This window comes from Macaca nemestrina, chromosome 18, assembly GCF_043159975.1.
Source record: "Macaca nemestrina isolate mMacNem1 chromosome 18, mMacNem.hap1, whole genome shotgun sequence".
In the NCBI taxonomy this organism is placed as follows: Eukaryota; Metazoa; Chordata; class Mammalia; order Primates; family Cercopithecidae; genus Macaca; species Macaca nemestrina.
In genome coordinates this window covers 2186630-2204399 of record NC_092142.1, presented here as the reverse complement: position 1 = coordinate 2204399, position 17770 = coordinate 2186630, and the positions used below count along the sequence as shown (strand labels likewise).

At 64.7% G+C, this 17770-nt stretch overlaps 3 protein-coding genes across 9 annotated transcripts; 2 read left to right on the top strand and 1 right to left on the bottom strand.

The window, feature by feature from the left end:
- Positions 1–349: 349 nt before the first annotated feature.
- On the top strand, positions 350–4732 carry LOC105485836 (insulin like growth factor binding protein acid labile subunit). Of its 2 annotated transcripts, none has more exons than XM_011748373.3 (2): positions 350–703; positions 2740–4732. In XM_011748373.3, the coding sequence occupies exons 1-2, from the start codon at positions 607–609 to the stop codon at positions 4539–4541; spliced, it is 1899 nt and encodes a 632-aa protein (XP_011746675.2). In that variant the 5' UTR covers positions 350–606; the 3' UTR covers positions 4542–4732. The 2 variants fall into 2 exon arrangements, with proteins under 2 accessions (XP_011746675.2, XP_011746676.2); XM_011748374.3 differs by lacking the exon at positions 350–703 and adding an exon at positions 1034–1507.
- A 1218-nt stretch (positions 4733–5950) lies between these two features.
- LOC105485844 (NUBP iron-sulfur cluster assembly factor 2, cytosolic) lies at positions 5951–11771 on the bottom strand. 6 transcript variants are annotated; one of them, XM_071083878.1, is made up of 7 exons: positions 11398–11771; positions 8479–8597; positions 8139–8377; positions 7284–7438; positions 7054–7164; positions 6876–6945; positions 5951–6592 (listed from the first exon to the last, which is right to left on the bottom strand). In XM_071083878.1, exons 2-7 carry the CDS (start codon positions 8490–8492, stop codon positions 6447–6449), a joined length of 735 nt encoding a protein of 244 aa, XP_070939979.1. In that variant the 5' UTR covers positions 8493–8597; positions 11398–11771; the 3' UTR covers positions 5951–6446. The 6 variants fall into 6 exon arrangements, with proteins under 6 accessions (XP_070939979.1, XP_011746703.2, XP_070939977.1 ...); XM_011748401.3 differs by having other exon boundaries at positions 8179–8377; XM_071083876.1 differs by lacking the exon at positions 11398–11771 and adding an exon at positions 11178–11372.
- A 1176-nt stretch (positions 11772–12947) lies between these two features.
- LOC105485842 (splA/ryanodine receptor domain and SOCS box containing 3) lies at positions 12948–17648 on the top strand. The gene is made up of 6 exons (XM_024794086.2): positions 12948–13079; positions 15776–15953; positions 16066–16253; positions 16336–16438; positions 16512–16637; positions 16943–17648. Exons 1-6 carry the CDS (start codon positions 12954–12956, stop codon positions 17287–17289), a joined length of 1068 nt encoding a protein of 355 aa, XP_024649854.2. The 5' UTR covers positions 12948–12953; the 3' UTR covers positions 17290–17648.
- Positions 17649–17770: the final 122 nt, after the last annotated feature.

Below are 17770 nucleotides of genomic sequence, written 5' to 3'. Positions count from 1 at the left end.
CCACCTGGAGTGTGCAGGGCTCCCAGGTGTGGTGCGTGGCCTGACACAGGCCAGGGGCCCCCACACGGGGACGTCTCCTGAGAAGAGGCCGCCCAGGTCCACTGGCCCCAGGCCCCTGCTGAGTCCGCGTTTTCTGCTGAGTAAACGGATCGTGGGTTTTTCTGGGTGTGGACTTTCTCCCCGTGGATCTATAATTTCTCAGAAGAGGAGCCGAGACGCCACCTGGAAAATGATCAATTCTTGATAAAGAGAAGACGATGACAGTGGGCCGGCGGCTTCCCACAGCTCTGCACGGGGCCCGCCAGGTGAGGCCGGAGCCGCGGACGGGGTAGGGCCTGGAGAGCTGCGGTCTCCTCCAGCCCCGGCTCTGCCTCCACCTGCGCCCCTCCCGGCCGCTTCCCTGAACGCTTTCCCACTGCCGAGGGACTGGTGGGCAGGCCCCGCTGACAGCCAGAGGAGGGGCCAGCAGGGACCTGGAGAGGAGGGGCTGCAGCGGCTCAGGCCCTGGTGGAGACAGCGACTGACTGGGAAGTGGTCTGAGCAGGTGGAGGGGAGCGAGGGGCCGCTGGAGGCAGGTGGAGACGGAGCCCAGGGGTGCCCTCGGACATGGCTGGGCACACATTCCTGTGGCCTCTCTGCACACAAGCGGTGACTGTGGGGCGGCCAGGCCCTCACCAGAGCCTTGGGGCACAGCAAGGGGCAGGTGAGGCTTGTCTGGGGCATAAGACCTGGCTCCCATGGCCAGGCCACCCCCACACTTTCCCCGAGGATGGTGCAGGGCAAAAGCAAACAGGCGCCTGCAGCCCTGCCAGGCATTCCTAGAAGAGGCTGGGGGCGGGGCAGTGGCCAGACACCAGCGCCCGTAAGGTCACGGGAGAGGTGGGGCGAGCTTGGGCCCTGGACAGCACCATGGGCCTGAAGAACAAATGGCAGCTCCCACCCAGGCTTTAGGGAACCCCCGGGAGGGCGGGTGGACGGCTGGGTGGGGCACGGGGAAGGGGAGGCAGCCCCTGGGCCCCACATGGCTGGCTGCTCAGGCCAGGGGTGGGGTCAAGACCCCAGGAGCTGCCCGAGGGGCACCCTGCCCGCAACAGGAGCTGATAAAGTCCTGGACTCCCCAAACCTGCCTCAAGCCCCAGCCTCTCCCAGGTTGCTGCAAGGGGTCCCCACCTCAACCTCGCTGCCCAGCCCTCCCCCGTCAGCCCTGCACGGGGCCCGGGCACTGGCCATCCGCCCCCAGGGCCACATCACAGCCCACCTCAGACCCCGACAGAAGCTCCCTCACCCCCTGCACTGTCTGCACCCCAGGGCTCCGGGCCGATACCGGCTGCCCGGCACGAGGGGGTTAACAGAGCCAGGGCCAGCTGGGTTGGGTCAGCCAGGTGACAGGCGCGGGCTGCCCCGCAGTGGGGAAATCCAGAGGGCAGGGGTGGCCGGCGCAGCAGACGTACCCTCCCTTGCTGCCTGCCTGTGGCCTGCCCTGCACACAGGATGGCCCTGAGGAAAGGTGAGGCCCCCAAGCGCCCCGCCACCTGCTCTGGGGGTGGCCAGTCTGTGACCCTGAGCCCACTGGGGAGAGGCTAGGGGTGACCCCCAGGAAGTCCCCCCACCAGGGACTGGGGAGCCCATAGTCGGAAATGCATCTGCTGGGGTTGGCAGGGAGATGCAGCTGTGCCTGGCACCAGAGGGTCTGTGTCCTGTCCTTCACCCTAAGGGCACTGGCGGCAGTGCAGGGGAGGAGGACCAGGCACAGGCCGGAGCCTTCAGCCCCCAGAACAGCGGGCACAGCAACGGGAGGTGCCCCTCACAGCCTGCGTCGTGGGCCCAGCCCAGGCAGGACATGTTGGCTCACACCCCACTGTCTCTATGGGGTGACCCCTTGCGGCTTCGGCCACCCCCAAGCTTGAGCTGAGCTCAGAGCTGGCTCGGGCCACCCCCAACCCATCACGGCAGAAGGGCGGTCGGGGGACCCCACCTCGCTGTCCCTGCCAGCGTCCCAGTGATTCCACACCCTCTGAGGATGCGGGCCTGTACAGGGGAGGTTTTGGTCATCACTGCTTGGGAGGCTGCTGGCCGGGTCTGTGAGGCCTGTGGCCCCTTGTCCTGAAAGGCAATGTGAGCCTCGGTGACCGACGGTGCGGGGTTCCTACCTGTCCCCCAACGGCGGTGCCCCGGTCCCCCCCACAGCACTCAAGACCCGGATGCAGGCAGGTGAGACCCCGCTGAGGGGACCTAACTGGGGCAGGAGGTGCCCAGCTCCCTGTCCAGCCTCTGAGGGCAGTGAGCGAGTGCCCACCCAGACCTACTCCAGAATGTTCGGAAAATGGCCGGACCTTGGCCAATGGCTCAGTTCCCTCCCCTTCCTCTAGGCCAACGTGGCAGCCTGGCCTGGCTCAAGTGCCTGCCTTGGGGGTGCGGCTGCCACATGCCAGACAGCCCGAGACCCAGCCTGGCCGAGCCCACGTGGCCTGCGCAGAGCTAGAGAGCCAAGCCCTCAGCGTCAGTGCAGCGGGGCGGGGCGGGGCGGGGCAGGGCGGCCACTCCTCTGTCCCATGGGGTGGGGAGCGCAGCGTCAGCTTTTGGGCCGGAGAACCTGTGGGGCTCACCAGCTTCTTCGCATCTCAGCGGATGACCTCGAGCCTCAGTTCACACCTGAGCACTGCTTCCGGCTGTGCTGGTATCAGGCTCACTCGGGCAGAGCCCTCCTCGAGCCGCCTCCCCAAGCCTCTCCCCCCGCAGGAGGCCTGGCCTTGGCGCTGCTGCTTCTGTCCTGGGTGGCACTCGGCCCCCGCAGCCTGGAGGGAGCAGAGCCCGGAACGCCGGGGGAAGCCGAGGGCCCAGCATGCCCGGCCACCTGTGCCTGCAGCTACGATGAGGAGGCGAATGAGCTCAGCGTCTTCTGCAGCTCCAGGAACCTCACGCGCCTGCCTGACGGGATCCCGGGCGGCACCCAAGCCCTGTGGTTGGACAGCAACAACCTCTCGTCCATCCCCCCGGCGGCTTTCCGGAACCTCTCCAGCCTGGCCTTCCTCAACTTGCAGGGCGGCCAGCTGGGCAGCCTGGAGCCGCAGGCACTGCTGGGGCTGGAGAACCTGTGCCACCTGCACTTGGAGCGGAACCAGCTGCGCAGCCTGGCGGTCGGCACCTTTGCGCACACACCCGCGCTGGCCTCGCTGGGCCTCAGCAACAACCGCCTGAGCAGGCTGGAGGACGGGCTCTTTGAGGGCCTCGGCAACCTCTGGGACCTCAACCTTGGCTGGAATAGCCTGGCCGTGCTCCCCGATGCGGCGTTCCGTGGTCTGGGCGGCCTGCGCGAGCTGGTGCTGGCGGGCAACAGGCTGGCCTACCTGCAGCCCGCACTCTTCAGCGGCCTGGCCGAGCTCCGGGAGCTGGACCTGAGCAGGAACGCGCTGCGGGCCATCAAGGCCAACGTGTTCGCGCAGCTGCCCCGGCTCCAGAAGCTCTACCTGGACCGCAACCTCATCGCTGCCGTGGCCCCGGGCGCCTTCCTGGGCCTGAAGGCACTGCGATGGCTGGACCTGTCCCACAACCGCGTGGCTGGCCTCCTGGAGGACACGTTCCCCGGCCTGCTGGGCCTGCGCGTGCTGCGGCTGTCTCACAACGCCATCGCCAGCCTGCGGCCCCGCACCTTCGAGGACCTGCACTTTCTGGAGGAGCTGCAGCTGGGCCACAACCGCATCCGGCAGCTGGCCGAGCGCAGCTTTGAGGGCCTGGGGCAACTCGAGGTGCTCACGCTGGACCACAACCAGCTCCAGGAGATCAAGGTGGGCGCCTTCCTCGGCCTCACCAACGTGGCAGTCATGAACCTCTCTGGGAACTGTCTCCGGAACCTTCCGGAGCAGGTGTTCCGGGGCCTGGGCAAGCTGCACAGCCTGCACCTGGAGGGCAGCTGCCTGGGCCGCATCCGCCCACACACCTTCGCCGGCCTCTCGGGGCTCCGCCGCCTCTTCCTCAAGGACAACGGCCTCGTGGGCATTGAGGAGCAGAGCCTGTGGGGGCTGGCGGAGCTGCTGGAGCTCGACCTGACCTCCAACCAGCTCACGCACCTGCCCCACCAGCTCTTCCAGGGCCTGGGCAAGCTGGAGTACCTGCTGCTCTCCCACAACCGCCTGGCGGAGCTGCCGGCGGATGCCCTGGGCCCCCTGCAGCGGGCCTTCTGGCTGGACGTCTCGCACAACCGCCTGGAGGCGTTGCCCGGCAGCCTCTTGGCACCGCTGGGGCGGCTGCGTTACCTCAACCTCAGGAACAACTCACTGCGGACCTTCACGCCGCAGCCCCCTGGCCTGGAGCGCCTGTGGCTGGAGGGCAACCCCTGGGACTGCAGCTGCCCCCTCAAGGCGCTATGGGACTTTGCCCTGCAGAACCCCAGTGCCGTGCCCCGCTTCGTCCAGGCCATCTGTGAGGGGGACGACTGCCAACCCCCCGTGTACACCTACAACAACATCACCTGCACCAGCCCGCCCGAGGTCGCGGGGCTCGACCTGCGGGACCTCGGCGAGGCCCACTTCGCTCCCTGCTGACCAGGGCCCCGGACTCGGGCCCCCGCCTGGCTCACCCTGTGCTGGGGACAGGTCCTCAGTGTCCTCAGGGGCCTGGCAGGCATGCGGCCCCACGCTGTGCACTTGCTGAAAGACACAAGGGCCTGACTGGGGTGGAAGGCAGGGCGGCCCCCAGCTGTCATCAATTAAAGGCAAAGGCAATTGAATCTTAACAGGCACGGTGTGTGACTGCGAGCGTGAAGCCAGGGAAGGGGGCTGGGTGCACGGCGCACAGCTGTGGTCTCAGAGCTTTGGGAGGCCGAGGCGGGTGGATCGCTTGAGCCCAGGAATTCAAGAGACCGGCCTGGGCAACACAAGAGAGACCCCATCTCTACAAATAAAAAATAAAAAAAATTAGCCGAGCATGGCAGCCCATGCCTGTGATCCTAGGGAGGTTGAGGCAGGAGGATCGCTGCAGCCCGGGAGGTAGAGGCTGCCGTGAGCCGAGATTGCGCCACCGCATTCCAGCCTGGGCGGCAAAGCGAGACCGTCTGAAAAGAAACCACCTGGCTCGGGGGCAGGCGGACGGCGTTGCCTAGGGCGCGCCTTGGTCTCCTCGCCTCTGTCCTGCCCGGCTCAGCCACGCCCAGGGCCCCCGTCCGGATCCTGCCCTGCCACCGCCCTGGCCAACTGCCCCCCACCTGTGTCTTCCTGGTCCCTGCAGCTGCCCCTCGGGCTCCCTGCAGGACGTCCCCCAGGAATGATGACACCAACTCAAATCCCCGGGAGCTCTGCGTATCACCCCTCCTCTTCGAGGCATCGCCCTGAGGACCAGGCAGTGTCCCGAGGGGCGTGGTCCAGGCAGCCAGGGTGAGGCTGAGGTGGGGTGAGGAGTGAGCCCCAGGCAGACCGTCAGTCTAGCGTGGGAAGCTGCACCCCCTGCAGATGCCCCCGGCGTCGGTCTTCTCTGCCCCCTCAGGGCACTGGCATTGTTGGCCCAGATGCGCCTGGCACCCTCCCACCCGCCCAGGGACTGCCCAGGTTGGTTCCCAACCCCCACCTCCAGGGTCCTCCTCTGCTGAAGGCCGAGCTCTTCCTTTGGGAAAAACAACGCGTTCTGCTTTCTGGAACGGCTCTCCTTCCGGGTCTCACTGGGAAGAGGTACAGGAGGCCCCTGGGATCGGAGCTCCCTTCTCAACCCGACTTCTGGTCTCAGTCCCAGGAGGGGTCCCGCAGTGTCCCAGGGAGGCCATTCTTCCATAGCAAAGCGCCCGGCTCTCAGGTTTATCACAACATCTCCCCAGATCCCCACGTTTGATGCGAACGCATCAGCACCTGGACCCAGGGGCTTGTTGACACCGAAGCTGACGAACCTGCCGGCCCAGGCCAGGCACTTATAGAGGCAGGTGCTATCTGACCCCGAAGGACAGAAGACTCTAGAAACGTCAAACTCGTCATCACAGCAGCGGACACGTTTAATGGTAGGCTCCTCTACAGTTACAAGACAGGCCTGAGGTCAGTTCGCCCCCTTAGGGAGCGCTCCCCCAGCTTCACGCAGATGACAGTGACCCCAGCGTGCTGGCGGCCCGGGGTCACCTGAGGACTGCGGAAGTCCTGTGCTCTGCCAATCATGTGGACACGCGGCTGCCAGGGGCACAGGTGGGAAACGTGGAAGGGAGGAGAGCCCAAGCCGCCCCCGTCTCACAGCTGCAGGGCACCCAGGCCACAGCACCAGGGCCCGAGCTGTCCTCTCAGCCACAGGCCAACCAGGCAGAGCTGCTGGTGCCTGATACATCCCTGGGGCAGCGCTGGTCAGCGAGCTGCTCTCCCGTTGGCGCCGCCTGGGCCTGCCCCTGCAGGGCCCGGGAACCGAGCCCGCTCTGTTTCTCCGAGAGGCTGGAGCAGAGCCCTCGGTGGCTCTGGAAGGCAGCTTCGAGGCGGCCTCAGTCAGGGGAGGCATGTGGGCGTTGCGTCCAGAATCCTCCGTGCTATGGAGGTGAGTGCGGCGAAGGTGGGGCTCCCGGGGAACTCCCGGATGAAGTCGTGGCCCTCCTCCAGGCTCCTCGTGAGCTCGGGGTCCAGGGGCACAGACCCTGCAGGGCACAGGGGAGGCGGTGGCGCTGTGTCTGCACCTCCCGCTCCCAGCATGGGCTCAGCTGGCCAAAAGCGGACGCACCCGAACCACCCGTGCCCGTAGAGGGCCTTGAGGAGGGCGCGGGTGGATGAGCCACAGGTCGCAGTGGTGCAGCGTGAGACGGGAAGAAACAGCTCCCATCCCCTCCTCTCCCTCGGGCCCTGGGGGCACGGAGGTCAAACCCACCCAGGGCAGAGACGGAATGGGAGGCCGGGACCCCAGCACCAGCTTGGAACACTCACCTAAGAAGGGCACCCCGGCGAGCCGGGCCAGCTCCTCCCCGCCGCCCCTGGAGAAGACGCTGGTGCACTCCTAGGAGATGGCAGTGAGCCCAGCGCCACCCAAGGCCCCGTCTCGGCCTACCTGCCACCCCCACCGGTCAGGCGCTGCCTCGGTCCCCCTGCAACCCCCGGGACTCACTGTGCAGTGTGGGCAGGTGAAGCCGCTCATGTTCTCCACGACCCCCATCACCCGCACGCCCGTCTTCCTGCAGAAGGTCAGCTCGCGCCTCACGTCCCCCACGGACACCGCCTGAGGGGCGGGAGCCAAGGCTGCGGTCTGCTGGGCTCGGCCAGGCGCACAGGCAGGGAGACCCGCCCAGCCCGCTGGGAAGTAGCCCACAGGGACTTGGGAAGGTGCCGCAGCAGTACCTGGGGTGTGGTGACCACGAGGGCCCCCAGGGGTTGGTAGGGGCGCAGGGCTTCTATGGCAGCCATGTGCTCATCGGAGGTCCCCGGGGGCGTGTCCACCACCAGGTAGTCCAGCTCCCCCCAGGCCACGTCGGACACAAACTGCTTTATCAGTGCTGCAAAGACGGGACAGACGGGGCGGTCAGGGCAGGGCAGGTCTGCACACATGGCCCTGTGCCACTAAGAACCAGCCAGGTCAGGCCGAGGAGCTGCAGTCCATCCCGTGTCACTTGCCACCAGCCTCCATCACAGGCTCTCGGGAGGCCCTGGAGCGACGCAGGAGCCGGCCAGGCCCTGACCAGGAGTGCAAAGATGGGGCCAGGGCCGTCTACAGCGTCCCTTGCTCCAGCATCCAGCCCCTGCCCACAAAGCCCCCCTCCGACTCCCCACGGCCCCAAATGAGAACACGGGGCCAGGACCCTCCAGGGGTCTGTCGCCACACATGGGAGCACCCAGATTCTCCGTGGTGGACGCCCCCTGGTACACCCAGATTCTGTGCCTCACTCCCACCAGCCTCTCCCTGCCTTTGGGGGCGTCTAATGCCACCTGCTCCAGAGGCACCAGAACCCCCTCAGCTCTGCCCGACGACCTGCCCCACGGGGGCCCCAGGTCCCCGCATGCCATGGCCAGGGTCTCAGCAGACCCCGCTCCCTCTGACCGGGAATGGGGGTCAGCTGTGTGGCAGCACAGACCCAACTCGAGACACCCCCAGCCAGAGCCCTGGGCCTGATCGCGGGTGTCCTGTGCAGGTCCCAGGCACAGGCCTGGCTGCTGGAGGGGGGCATTTCCACGGGAGAGGCCGGCGCCGACGCTAACACCTTCGATCAGGACAGCGGACAGGCCGCCCGGCCGTTACCATTCTTCTTGGGGCCTCTCCACACCACGGCCTCGTCCGGCTTCTCCAGCAGGAAGCCCACGGACATGAGCGAGATGCTCTGCTCCCGGTCCAGGAAGACGGGTGCCCAGCCGCGGTCACACTGGTGCACGGCCCTGCCCTGCGCCCCAAACATGCGCGGGATGCTGGGGCCACACAGGTCCACGTCCAGGATCCCCACCTGCAAGGAGGGGCATAGCCTAGGCCAGGGGCACCGCCAGGCCTCTGCCGGGATGCAGGTGGCTGCCTGGGGCTCCGCCCAGTGAGGGGCAGGGCGCTCACCTTCTTGCCTGCATGGCGCAGGGCCAGGGCCAGCTCCGTGGAGATGGTGCTTTTCCCAACGCCCCCTTTTCCTGAGAGGACCAGGATGATGTGCCTGATGCCGGCCAGGTTTCCAGGCTCTGGTGAGAGACACGACAGAGAAGGTCAGGGCTCCTGGTGCCCACTGTGCCCACACACGGGGTCACCCACCACCTCCTGCACCCACATTCTGAGCGGGGCAGTGGTGAAACGCCAGATCCAGAGGCGGCCCCTGCCCAGCTTCGCCCTGATGGAAAGACCTCCAGGCAGGTCCCCTGCAGCCCCGGACCCGGGGGGTCCCTCTAAGACTACGGCACTCCCTACACCCGCCTGAGGCTGTGCTGCTGACAGCGGAAACTGCCCAACTCTCCTCTCGGTGCGTGCGCTCCTTCATGCGCCGGCGTGTGCAAGCTCGCACACGTGAGTGTCACGATCATGAGACTGCCAGCCCCCTGCTAATTCTAACGGAAACCAAACGGACTCCACCCTTTCCCCAATCCATGCACCCCGGGCTCGGCAGAGGCTGCCCTGGGCCTCCAGTTCTCAGGAGGGATGCTGGCAGCTGAGGGCCCAGGGTGGCAACAACCACGCGTTGCACACCGGCGTCCCTGGCTCTCGGCTCCTGCAGTGTGCAGTAGGTGAGGGCAGCTGGCTGCTCCCCGCACAGCCCCAGCTCCTCTTCCTTCCAGGGTCCCGTCCTGTCCCTGCCACGCGGTGGCAGACACCTTGGCAAAACTCCTGCCCTCTCCCCCCAGCGCCCCTGCTGAGGTCACGCCCCTGGTCTCCAGCACGCTGCTCCATTGCTGACAGGTCCCTGGAGGGCGCACGTGAGGGCTCCACACACGACGCGGAGAAACCACCCCGAACTGATCCGCCTCTCAAGGGCAGGTTCAAAGGCCCCCCAAGCCCAAAGCCTCCCGGGAGAACCTGGCACGCAGGCAGGTCCTCGGACCTACAGAGGCTGCCTGAGGTCTCCCCCCGGGGACACAGAAAAGCCAGCCCCAGCCCCACACTCCTGCAAACACAAAGCCCCGAGACCACAGCCTCGCGGTCACCCCTGAGACAGTAAAAGGGATTCTGACTTAAATCCCTGCAACACCAAGGAGTGCTGGAAGTGACCTGCGCAGAGAGGGGTGGGCACTTCTGTCAGGTCTGGGTCCTGACCGCCACACTGCCATCGGTGCTGGCGCCAGCGGCAGGGTTAACCCCCAGGGGCTTTCCTTGTTGGCAGAGGTGGGAACTGTGCCTGTCTGGTGGGTTGGGCTGAGCACCATGGTAAACGCAGGGACTAGTGTCAGGGAACCAGGACAACAACCCTGAAGGTTCCCCCAAGAACGTTTCACTTCTCAGCAAACTGAGGCAGCTCCTAAGCCCGTTCTCAGCAAAGCACAGTCAGCATAAGCCTGCCGGGAGGCGCGGCTGTGCTGGAAGCACAGGACGGAGGCTGAGCGCCATCTCCTTGCCCAATCTAGGGCTTCTGAATTTTTATGTGCATATTTTCCCCATTTAAAGAAAGCTTGGGGCCGGGCGCGGTGGCTCACGTCTGTAATCCCAGCACTTTGGGATGCATCACTTTCGTGATGCAGGGGGATCACGAGGTCAGGAGATTGAGACCATCCTGGCCAACATGGCGAAACCCTGTCTCTACTAAAAATACAAAAAAATTAGACAGGCAGGGTGGCGCGTGCCTATTATCCCAGCTATTTGGGAGGTTGAGGCAGAATTGCTTGAACCTGGGAGGTCGAGGTTGCAGTGAGCCGTCATCGAGATTGCGCCACTGCACTCCAGCCTGGGTAACAGAGAGAGTCTCCGTCTCCCCACAACAAAAAAAATAAAAGCTTGGACTAGGTGCAGTGGCTCACGCCTGTAATCCCAGCAATCTGAGAGGCCAAAGTGGAAGGATCACTTCAGCCCAGGAGTTCCAGACCACTCTCAACAACGCATTAAGACCCCATGTCTACACATTAAAAAATGAGCCAGGCAGGGTGGTGCATCCTGTGGTCCCGGGTACTCAGGAGGCTGAGGTGGGAGGGTCGCTTGAGCCCAGGAGGTCAAGGCTGCAGTGAGTTATGATCGCGCCACTGCACTCCAGCCTTAGCGATAGTAAGACCCTGTCTCAAAAAAGAAAAAAAAAAAAGCTTCCACCAATCTCAGTAATATCCTTACTTTGTAATAAATCCCTCCTGATAATAAGGACAGGCTTTTCCAGGCTTCTCCTCTGATATAAGACTCCAGCACTGGATTTCTAATGTGTCAGAGTTGTGCTACAAGACCGTGCTGTCCGAGGACTGTTTTCTTTTGGGTACCGGACTCGAGGTCTCTTGGAAGAGAAATGCGGCTCCCACTACTCAGGAGGGCCCGCGGCGCTGACCTGGCGAACGCATCGTCCGCACGGGTGTGAATTCCGTCCCGCGCAACTTTCACTTTTCTGAACTTAGAGCGCCACTTCCACAAATAACTAAAAGCAGGGGACGCCGGCGTCCGTCTTACTTTCATGACTATGCGCGTGTGACCTATTTAAAGACACGGTCTCGCTCCTGCCCGGGCTGCGGTGCAGCTGCGACCGCGGCCGCGACCTCGCGACCTCCAGCGTACCGGGGCCCACAGGCGCCACTGCGCCCGCCTACAACGCGGTGCTCCACAAAGTTTCCTTTAAAACCTCCCCCAGCTCCACGACTCACGCCCTCCGAGGTCACGGACCTTCCGCATCGAATCTGCGGCACGCGGAAAACGACCGTGTTTAGAAAACGCCCGCGCCGCGGCCTCTGGCCCGGCCCAGCCATGCCGGCCGGTGATGGTCGCACTGGAGGCGCGCGACGCAGCGAGGTCGCCCCGGGATAGGGCGCGGCGGGGCCCCAGGCAAGGCCCCGTCCCGGCTCCGCTCCCTGGCCCGCCACTCACCTGCCGCCGCCTCCATCCCGCCGCCGCCAGGAGCTCGCGTCTGCCCTGCGCTTCCGCCCGCCGGCCGTCAGCCTCCCAGATGGAGCGAAGTGCCTTCCAGCCAATGGGCAGTGCGTGCCCACCCCTGGCTCCTCTTGATAGGCCTAGTCCTGCTATCTCAGCCAATCAGATCGCAGGAGGAGCTCCCTCGCCGGTGCCGCAGATTCCGGCGCAGATGACGACGCGGGCACGGACCTGCTTTCGTGTCAACGCGGCCTGCGCGACCGCCTCCCCCCCCCGGGTCCAATGGGCGCGCGGGCTTTGTCGCCCGTCGCTTGGGGACTGGCCAATAGGAACGTTGGATCACGATTGACAGTTCCCGAAACCTCTCGGCAATAGCTTTGTCTCCCGACTCCCGCCCCCCCGCTCGAAGCTCCGAGACAGGTGTGCCCGCCCCTCGCCGCCGGAGCCAATGGGTGCAGGGGGCGGGGATTGTTTACGTCTCGCGCCCGGGCGGAAAGTGGGTCAGGGCCGGGCCAGCGGAGCGCGCTGCGGGGGCTGCAGGTGAGCGGCGGGTCTCCTGGCCGCGGTCCCGGGCTCGGGGCGGGCGCGCTGACCTTGCGGGCGCGGCGGTAGCAGCGCGGCCAGGGCACCGCTTTTGTTCCTCTCCTGAGGGCCGCGCCCGAGAAAGGCTTCCCAGGCGCCGCCGACTCCGGAACCCGCGCGCCCGCGGGAGGGGACAGCCAGGCCGGGCGGCTCCGGCTGCACCCGCGCTCGCCTGGGGCTGGACAGGTTTCGGCGGTCCGGGCGCCGCGATCCTCCCCGGCCTCCCTGAAACCCCGCCCGGGGCCCAGCGGGCGTTGCCAGCCGCGAGCCCGGCGCAGGGGTCGGCCCTGGAAGGCGAGGCAGAACCCACGGGGAGCGGGGCGGGGACCCCGGAGCTGGCGAGGGAGGGGCCAGGTAGGTGGCCTGGGAAGCGCAGACCTGGCCCTCGCAGCCTTTTGCATTTTATGCCGGAACAGTGGCCAGCGCTGAGCAGGTTTTAAGATTTGTTTCACGAGGAGCCCTGGCGGTAGCGAGCTGAGCCGTGTGGCCCGGGAGATGGTGGCGGGAGGAGGATGCAGGCGGGTGCGGCGGTCGGGCCGGGCATGAGGGGAAGGTGTCAGGGAGGGGTGACCACCGTGCTTCTGGCATGAGGAACTGAGAGGCCGGAGATGCCATTTGTCAAACTGGACGACGGAGGAGGAGCGAGTGGAGGTTTGAAGTGCCTGCGGGACAGGCGGGCGGGGCGGCCAGGTTCGTGAGGTGGAGCAGGAGACTGGGCTGGGATTCGCATTCCGGAGGCATGGGTGTCTGGGTGGCGTTTCACAGGATCTACCTAGGTTTTATTGAGCTGCTCAGATCCTGGAGTGAGGTATGGGCTCCTGAAGCGTTCTGGAGCCCTGGCTGGGCACCGGCGCGGCCCCTGCAGTCCCCACTTTGAGTGGGTCCGTGGCCCAGCCTGGAAGCTCAGGGCTGGGAGCGCTGTGAGTCTTCCTTTGCCCACAGCCTGTGTTTTCTTCTAGATTCTTTCCACCATGGCCAGACGCCCCCGGAGCAGCAGGGCCTGGCACTTCGTCCTGAGTGCAGCCCGCCGAGACGCAGATGCCCGGGCTGTGGCTCTAGCAGGCTCCACTAACTGGGGCTACGACTCTGATGGGCAGGTAGGTCCCAGGGGGCCAGGCGGACATGGCTGGGCTAAGGTGTGGAGATGCCCTAGGCAGGCAGACAGGCATTACCTGAACAGGGAATCAATCGGAGGGGAAGATGCTTCTGAGGCCAGAGGACCAGGCCAACGCTGGGCCTGTCTGCTGGGTACACCACATTCTGTGAGACTCTTTAATTTGGCAAAGGACACACAAAGCCTCAGGTGACGGGACCTCAGAACACACTGCATTCTTCACTGTGCTTTCTCCTCTGAAATTCATGGTCTATGGCGAGGTTGGCAATTGTTTTTGGTTCATTCAACAGAAATCCTCCACTCTGGGGCTGGGCACTGTGGCTCACACCCATAAATCCTAGCACTTTGGGAGGCTGAAGCTGGAGAATCACTTGAGCCCAGGAATTTGAGACCTGCCTGGGCAACATGGTGAAACTGTCTGTACAAAAAATTTAAAAATTTGCCAGGCGTGGTGGCACGTGCCAAAATCCCAAACTACTCAGGAAGCTGAGGTGGGAGGATTGCTTGAGCCAGGGAGGTCAAGGCCGTAGTGAGCTGTGATCACACCACTGCATTCCAGCCTGGGAGACACAGCTAGACCCTGACTCGAAAACAAAACAAAACAAAAAAATTCTTTGGTTTACCCAGTCCATTTCTGGAGGTGGCCGTCGTTAACTTGCTACGTGTCCTATCGGACGCTTCTGCCAGTGCAAACACATGGTCTTTGTTCACATACACGTGTGTTAAACCAAAACAAAATCCTGGTACTTGAAGATAAAAATTTCTGCACCTGCTTAGGGAGGCCCAGGAACCTGAAGGTGTTCAGAACAGCCCAGATGATCTGATGTGCCTGTGGGCTTTGCAGGCAGATCTATCTGCACCGATGGCCCCTGACCCCCGCTTTAGCAGACCCTGAGGGCAGCTGCCTGGCCTGATGGGGTGCAGTGAGGCTGGGAGGGGTGGGGGTTCCTGTCGGGGGTGATTTCCCAGTTGGTTTCCTGATATCTCCCTTGGACCACAGTAGGAGCGTGGCTGTGCCTTCCTGCCCCACTTCTAGCTGCCACAGGTCATGTGCCCTGGAGCAGTCTGTCCTGGCCTCGCAGGGTCATGGCTGTGGGATGCGGGCGTGTCCACAGGCCAGTGTCTGACACACGCATGCTGCTTGTCCTCTGTCACCATGGGCCGTGTCCTTCCGGGGCTGCTGCTTGTGTGACCTGCTGCTGCTCTCTGCTGTCACAGCTCCCCTGCGCAGTTGTTCAGACTCAGCCAGGCGTCCTGGGAGGGGCTGGGCTCCCCTCTGAGTGAGGACTCCCTGAGCCCGGTGGGCCCACTAGGCCTTGGGGGCAAATTGGGAAGCAGGTCTTCCCCACTGGGTGGGGGCTGTCCTGGGGTCTCCTGGAGCTCCATGCTCCAGCCAGGGAGAGGCGCTGACCTGCCTTCCCGCCCGCCTCCAGCTCCTGCAGGCCACATGGCCTGAGCCTCACGGGCTCGTGGCTGTGGCATGCAGGCGTGCCTACGGGCCGGGCAGTGTCCGACACACAGGGGCTGCTTGTCCTGTCACCAAATGGGCCTGCAGTCCGTTGTGGGCAGGAGGTAGGCAGTGGCGTTCCGTCTGTCTCCTTCTCCAGGGAGCCCAGCCCTGGACCTGCCGCACAAGTGCTCAGTTCTGTGCCCTGGCTTCTGACTCAGTGGGTCTACCCTGGCTTTGGGGACCCCCACTTCTAGGCAGTGCGGTAGAGTCCTCTGGGCCTGCCTTGTCTGTTGGGTGGGGCCGTCCCCTCCAGAGACGACAGTGTCCTGCCCTGAAGGTGGCTTTGGATAGGTCCACATTCACCTGGAAGCTGGTGGCGCCCATGTCATGGTCACCTGTGGTTTCTCCTGGACCAGCCCCCAACCTGTACCCTCACTGTCCCAAGGCTTCTGCCACAGGGCCCCCCTGGTCACTTAGCACTCTCCCTGCTGACCCTCTGGTCCATTCAGGCCCTGGGTTGCACCCACAAAGCCTGTGACAGGGAGGAGGCTGGGAGGGGCCCCGCCTCCCACAAGGAGCTCACATTTCAGTGGGAGGAGGCCAAGAATCAGGACCAAGGAGAACTTCAGTGAAGCAAAAAAAGAAAAACAGAACAGGGATGAAGGGGCTGGAGAAGCCTCAGGTGACCGCTGAAGCTGGCACCAGGAGGGGTGGGGCCTGTAGTGGGCACTGGGCAAGGGGACCCTGTGGTGAGGCAGGGTCTGCTCAGGTAACAGGAAGGTCATTGGGCCACAGTGTGGTGGGGACTGCCCTGAGGCCAGGTGGTTGCAGCTGGGCCTGGTGCGGGGGTGGTGGCCTTGCCTGGGGCCCCTGCAGGGCTGGCGGAGCAGGGAAGGTGTCCACACCGTCTCAGCTCTGGGCAGGTAGGGCAGGCCAGGGCTCATCCACCATCTAGAAACCACTGGGAGGCCAGGCGGCCTTGGCTGTCGCTCAGTGGCTGGGCCTCCAGGGCCTCCTGGTCGTGCAGAATGGGGCAGAGCTGGAGCCTATTGGGAAGGAGCCTGGGCCGTGCACTCGGGGTCCTGTGAAGTCCCTGGAGGCCTGGACCCCCATCCTTCCCTGGGTGGCTCAGGGAAGGGGAGGAAGAGACTCAGGCTGGGCTGGCAGAGGGCAGGGGTGAGAGGACAGGAGCGGGCGACAGGCAGGAACAGCCGGCCCTTCTCTCCCAGCACAGCGACTCGGACTCCGACCCCGAGTACTCTGCGCTGCCGCCATCCATCCCCAGTGCGGTGCCTGTGACCGGCGAGTCCTTCTGTGACTGTGCCGGGCAGAGCGAGGCCTCCTTCTGTAGCAACCTGCACTCGGCCCACCGGGGCAAGGACTGTCGATGCGGAGAGGAAGACGAGTGTGAGATGGGGTCCGGCCCCTGCTGGGATTGCACTGCGGGCGGGCCTAGGGGTGGGCAGGGCAGAGCCCCATGGAGCTCTCAGGGCTGCCCCAGCTTGGGCCTCTCTTACAGATTTCGACTGGGTCTGGGATGACTTGAATAAGTCGTCAGCCACCCTGCTGAGCTGTGACAACCGCAAGGTCAGCTTCCACATGGAGTACAGCTGTGGCACAGCGGCCATCCGGGGCACCAAGGAGCTGGGGGAGGGCCAGCACTTCTGGGAGATCAAGATGACCTCGCCCGTCTACGGCACCGACATGGTAAGTTGCTCTGGTCCGGGGTGCTTCTGGGGGGCCTGGCCCCAGTGGCCCAGAGTGGCCTCTGCCCGTCCCCTGTTCCTAGATGGTAGGCATCGGGACATCGGATGTGGACCTGGACAAATACCGCCACACGTTCTGCAGCCTGCTGGGCAGGGATGAGGACAGCTGGGGCCTCTCCTACACGGGTGCGTGAGGCCCAGGGTGGGGCGGGGCCGAGCCTGGAGCTCCTGGGCTCACTCCAACCCTGGCTGCCCCCAGGCCTCCTCCACCACAAGGGAGACAAGACCAGCTTCTCGTCGCGATTCGGCCAGGGCTCCATCATCGGTGTGCACCTGGACACCTGGCACGGCACGCTCACCTTCTTCAAGAACAGGAAGTGCATAGGTGAGGCCGCCACAGGACTTGAGCTCCTCTCAGCTGTCACCCTGAGGGAGGTGGCCACCCCACCCCAGCCCAGTGGACATTGAGGTTTCCTGAAAGGGTTCCTCCCAGAAGCCTGAGGCTCCAGGGTCCCAGGGGCTGGGACAGCGAGGCCAGGCTGGAGTGGCAGGGCCAGCACGTGCACCCTCTGCCTTGCCTCAGCTGTGTCAGCTGCCCACCTAGGTGACTGTAGCATGTGGTCTGAGGGGCTGTGCTCGGTAGCTGTCCCCTTCCCTGTCCGGGATTCAGGCTAGGCTCCTCCCTTCCAGGCGTGGCAGCCACCAAGCTGCAGAACAAGAGGTTCTACCCGATGGTGTGCTCCACGGCAGCCCGAAGCAGCATGAAGGTTACCCGTTCCTGTGCCAGCGCCACGTCCCTCCAGTACCTCTGCTGCCACCGCCTGCGCCAGCTGCGGCCAGACTCGGGGGACACGCTGGAGGGCCTGCCCCTGCCGCCAGGCCTCAAGCAGGTGCTACACAACAAGCTGGGCTGGGTCCTGAGCATGAGTTGCAGCCGACGCAGGGCCCCAGTGTCTGATCCCCAGGCAGCGACCTCGGCCCACCCCAGCAGTCGCGAGCCCCGGCCCTGCCAGAGGAAGCGCTGCCGCCGGACCTAACTTCCCAGTGGAAACTGTCTTCTTGGGCTGGGACGGCCGTTTCCTGTCCCTTCCTTCCAGCTACACTCCAGGGCGGAGTTGGATGAGGCCCGTCCGGAGGGAGCTATCTCTTGCCTCCTGAGGCTGGGACAGTCCTTTCTGTGGAGGCTCTAGGGACCCTCTGCTGCTGTGCTGGGTGGGGAAGCAGCTGCCCTGAGCCCCAGGTCTTGTGGGAGGCTGTGAGGAGGGCCTGGCTGGAGCCCGCCGTTGCTCTTCCCACAGGGACTTGGATTTTCCTAACTTGCTCTGCATGCTGTCGGCGGCTGCCCCGCCGTCGTAGACTTAAGTGACTGCAATAAATGTAGAGTTGATGTCTAACACCCACGTGGCGTGAGCTGAAACACATCCATGCAGAGACCAGGCTTGCGAGCATCCTGGGCCTTCTCCCAGGTTTCACTGCCCCCGACATCCTCAGGAGTCCCCTACTGCTGCTGGCTGAGGG

Coding starts and splice junctions, on each gene's coding strand:
- LOC105485836 (XM_011748373.3), top strand. CDS start 607: ATGGCTGGGCACACATTCCTGTGGCCTCTCTGCACACAAGCGGTGACT. Junction 704..2,739: donor TGGGGCACAGCAAGGGGCAG/GTGAGGCTTGTC, acceptor CTCCCCCCGCAG/GAGGCCTGGCCTTGGCGCTG.
- LOC105485844 (XM_071083876.1), bottom strand. CDS start 11,279: ATGGCTGGGCCGGGCCAGAGGCCGCGGCGCGGGCGTTTTCTAAACACG. Junction 7,165..7,283: donor TCGTGGTCACCACACCCCAG/GTACTGCTGCGG, acceptor CCCGCCCCTCAG/GCGGTGTCCGTGGGGGACGT. Junction 6,593..6,875: donor CGCCGGGGTGCCCTTCTTAG/GTGAGTGTTCCA, acceptor TGTGCCCTGCAG/GGTCTGTGCCCCTGGACCCC.
- LOC105485842 (XM_024794086.2), top strand. CDS start 12,954: ATGGCCAGACGCCCCCGGAGCAGCAGGGCCTGGCACTTCGTCCTGAGT. Junction 13,080..15,775: donor GCTACGACTCTGATGGGCAG/GTAGGTCCCAGG, acceptor CTTCTCTCCCAG/CACAGCGACTCGGACTCCGA. Junction 15,954..16,065: donor ATGCGGAGAGGAAGACGAGT/GTGAGATGGGGT, acceptor CCTCTCTTACAG/ATTTCGACTGGGTCTGGGAT.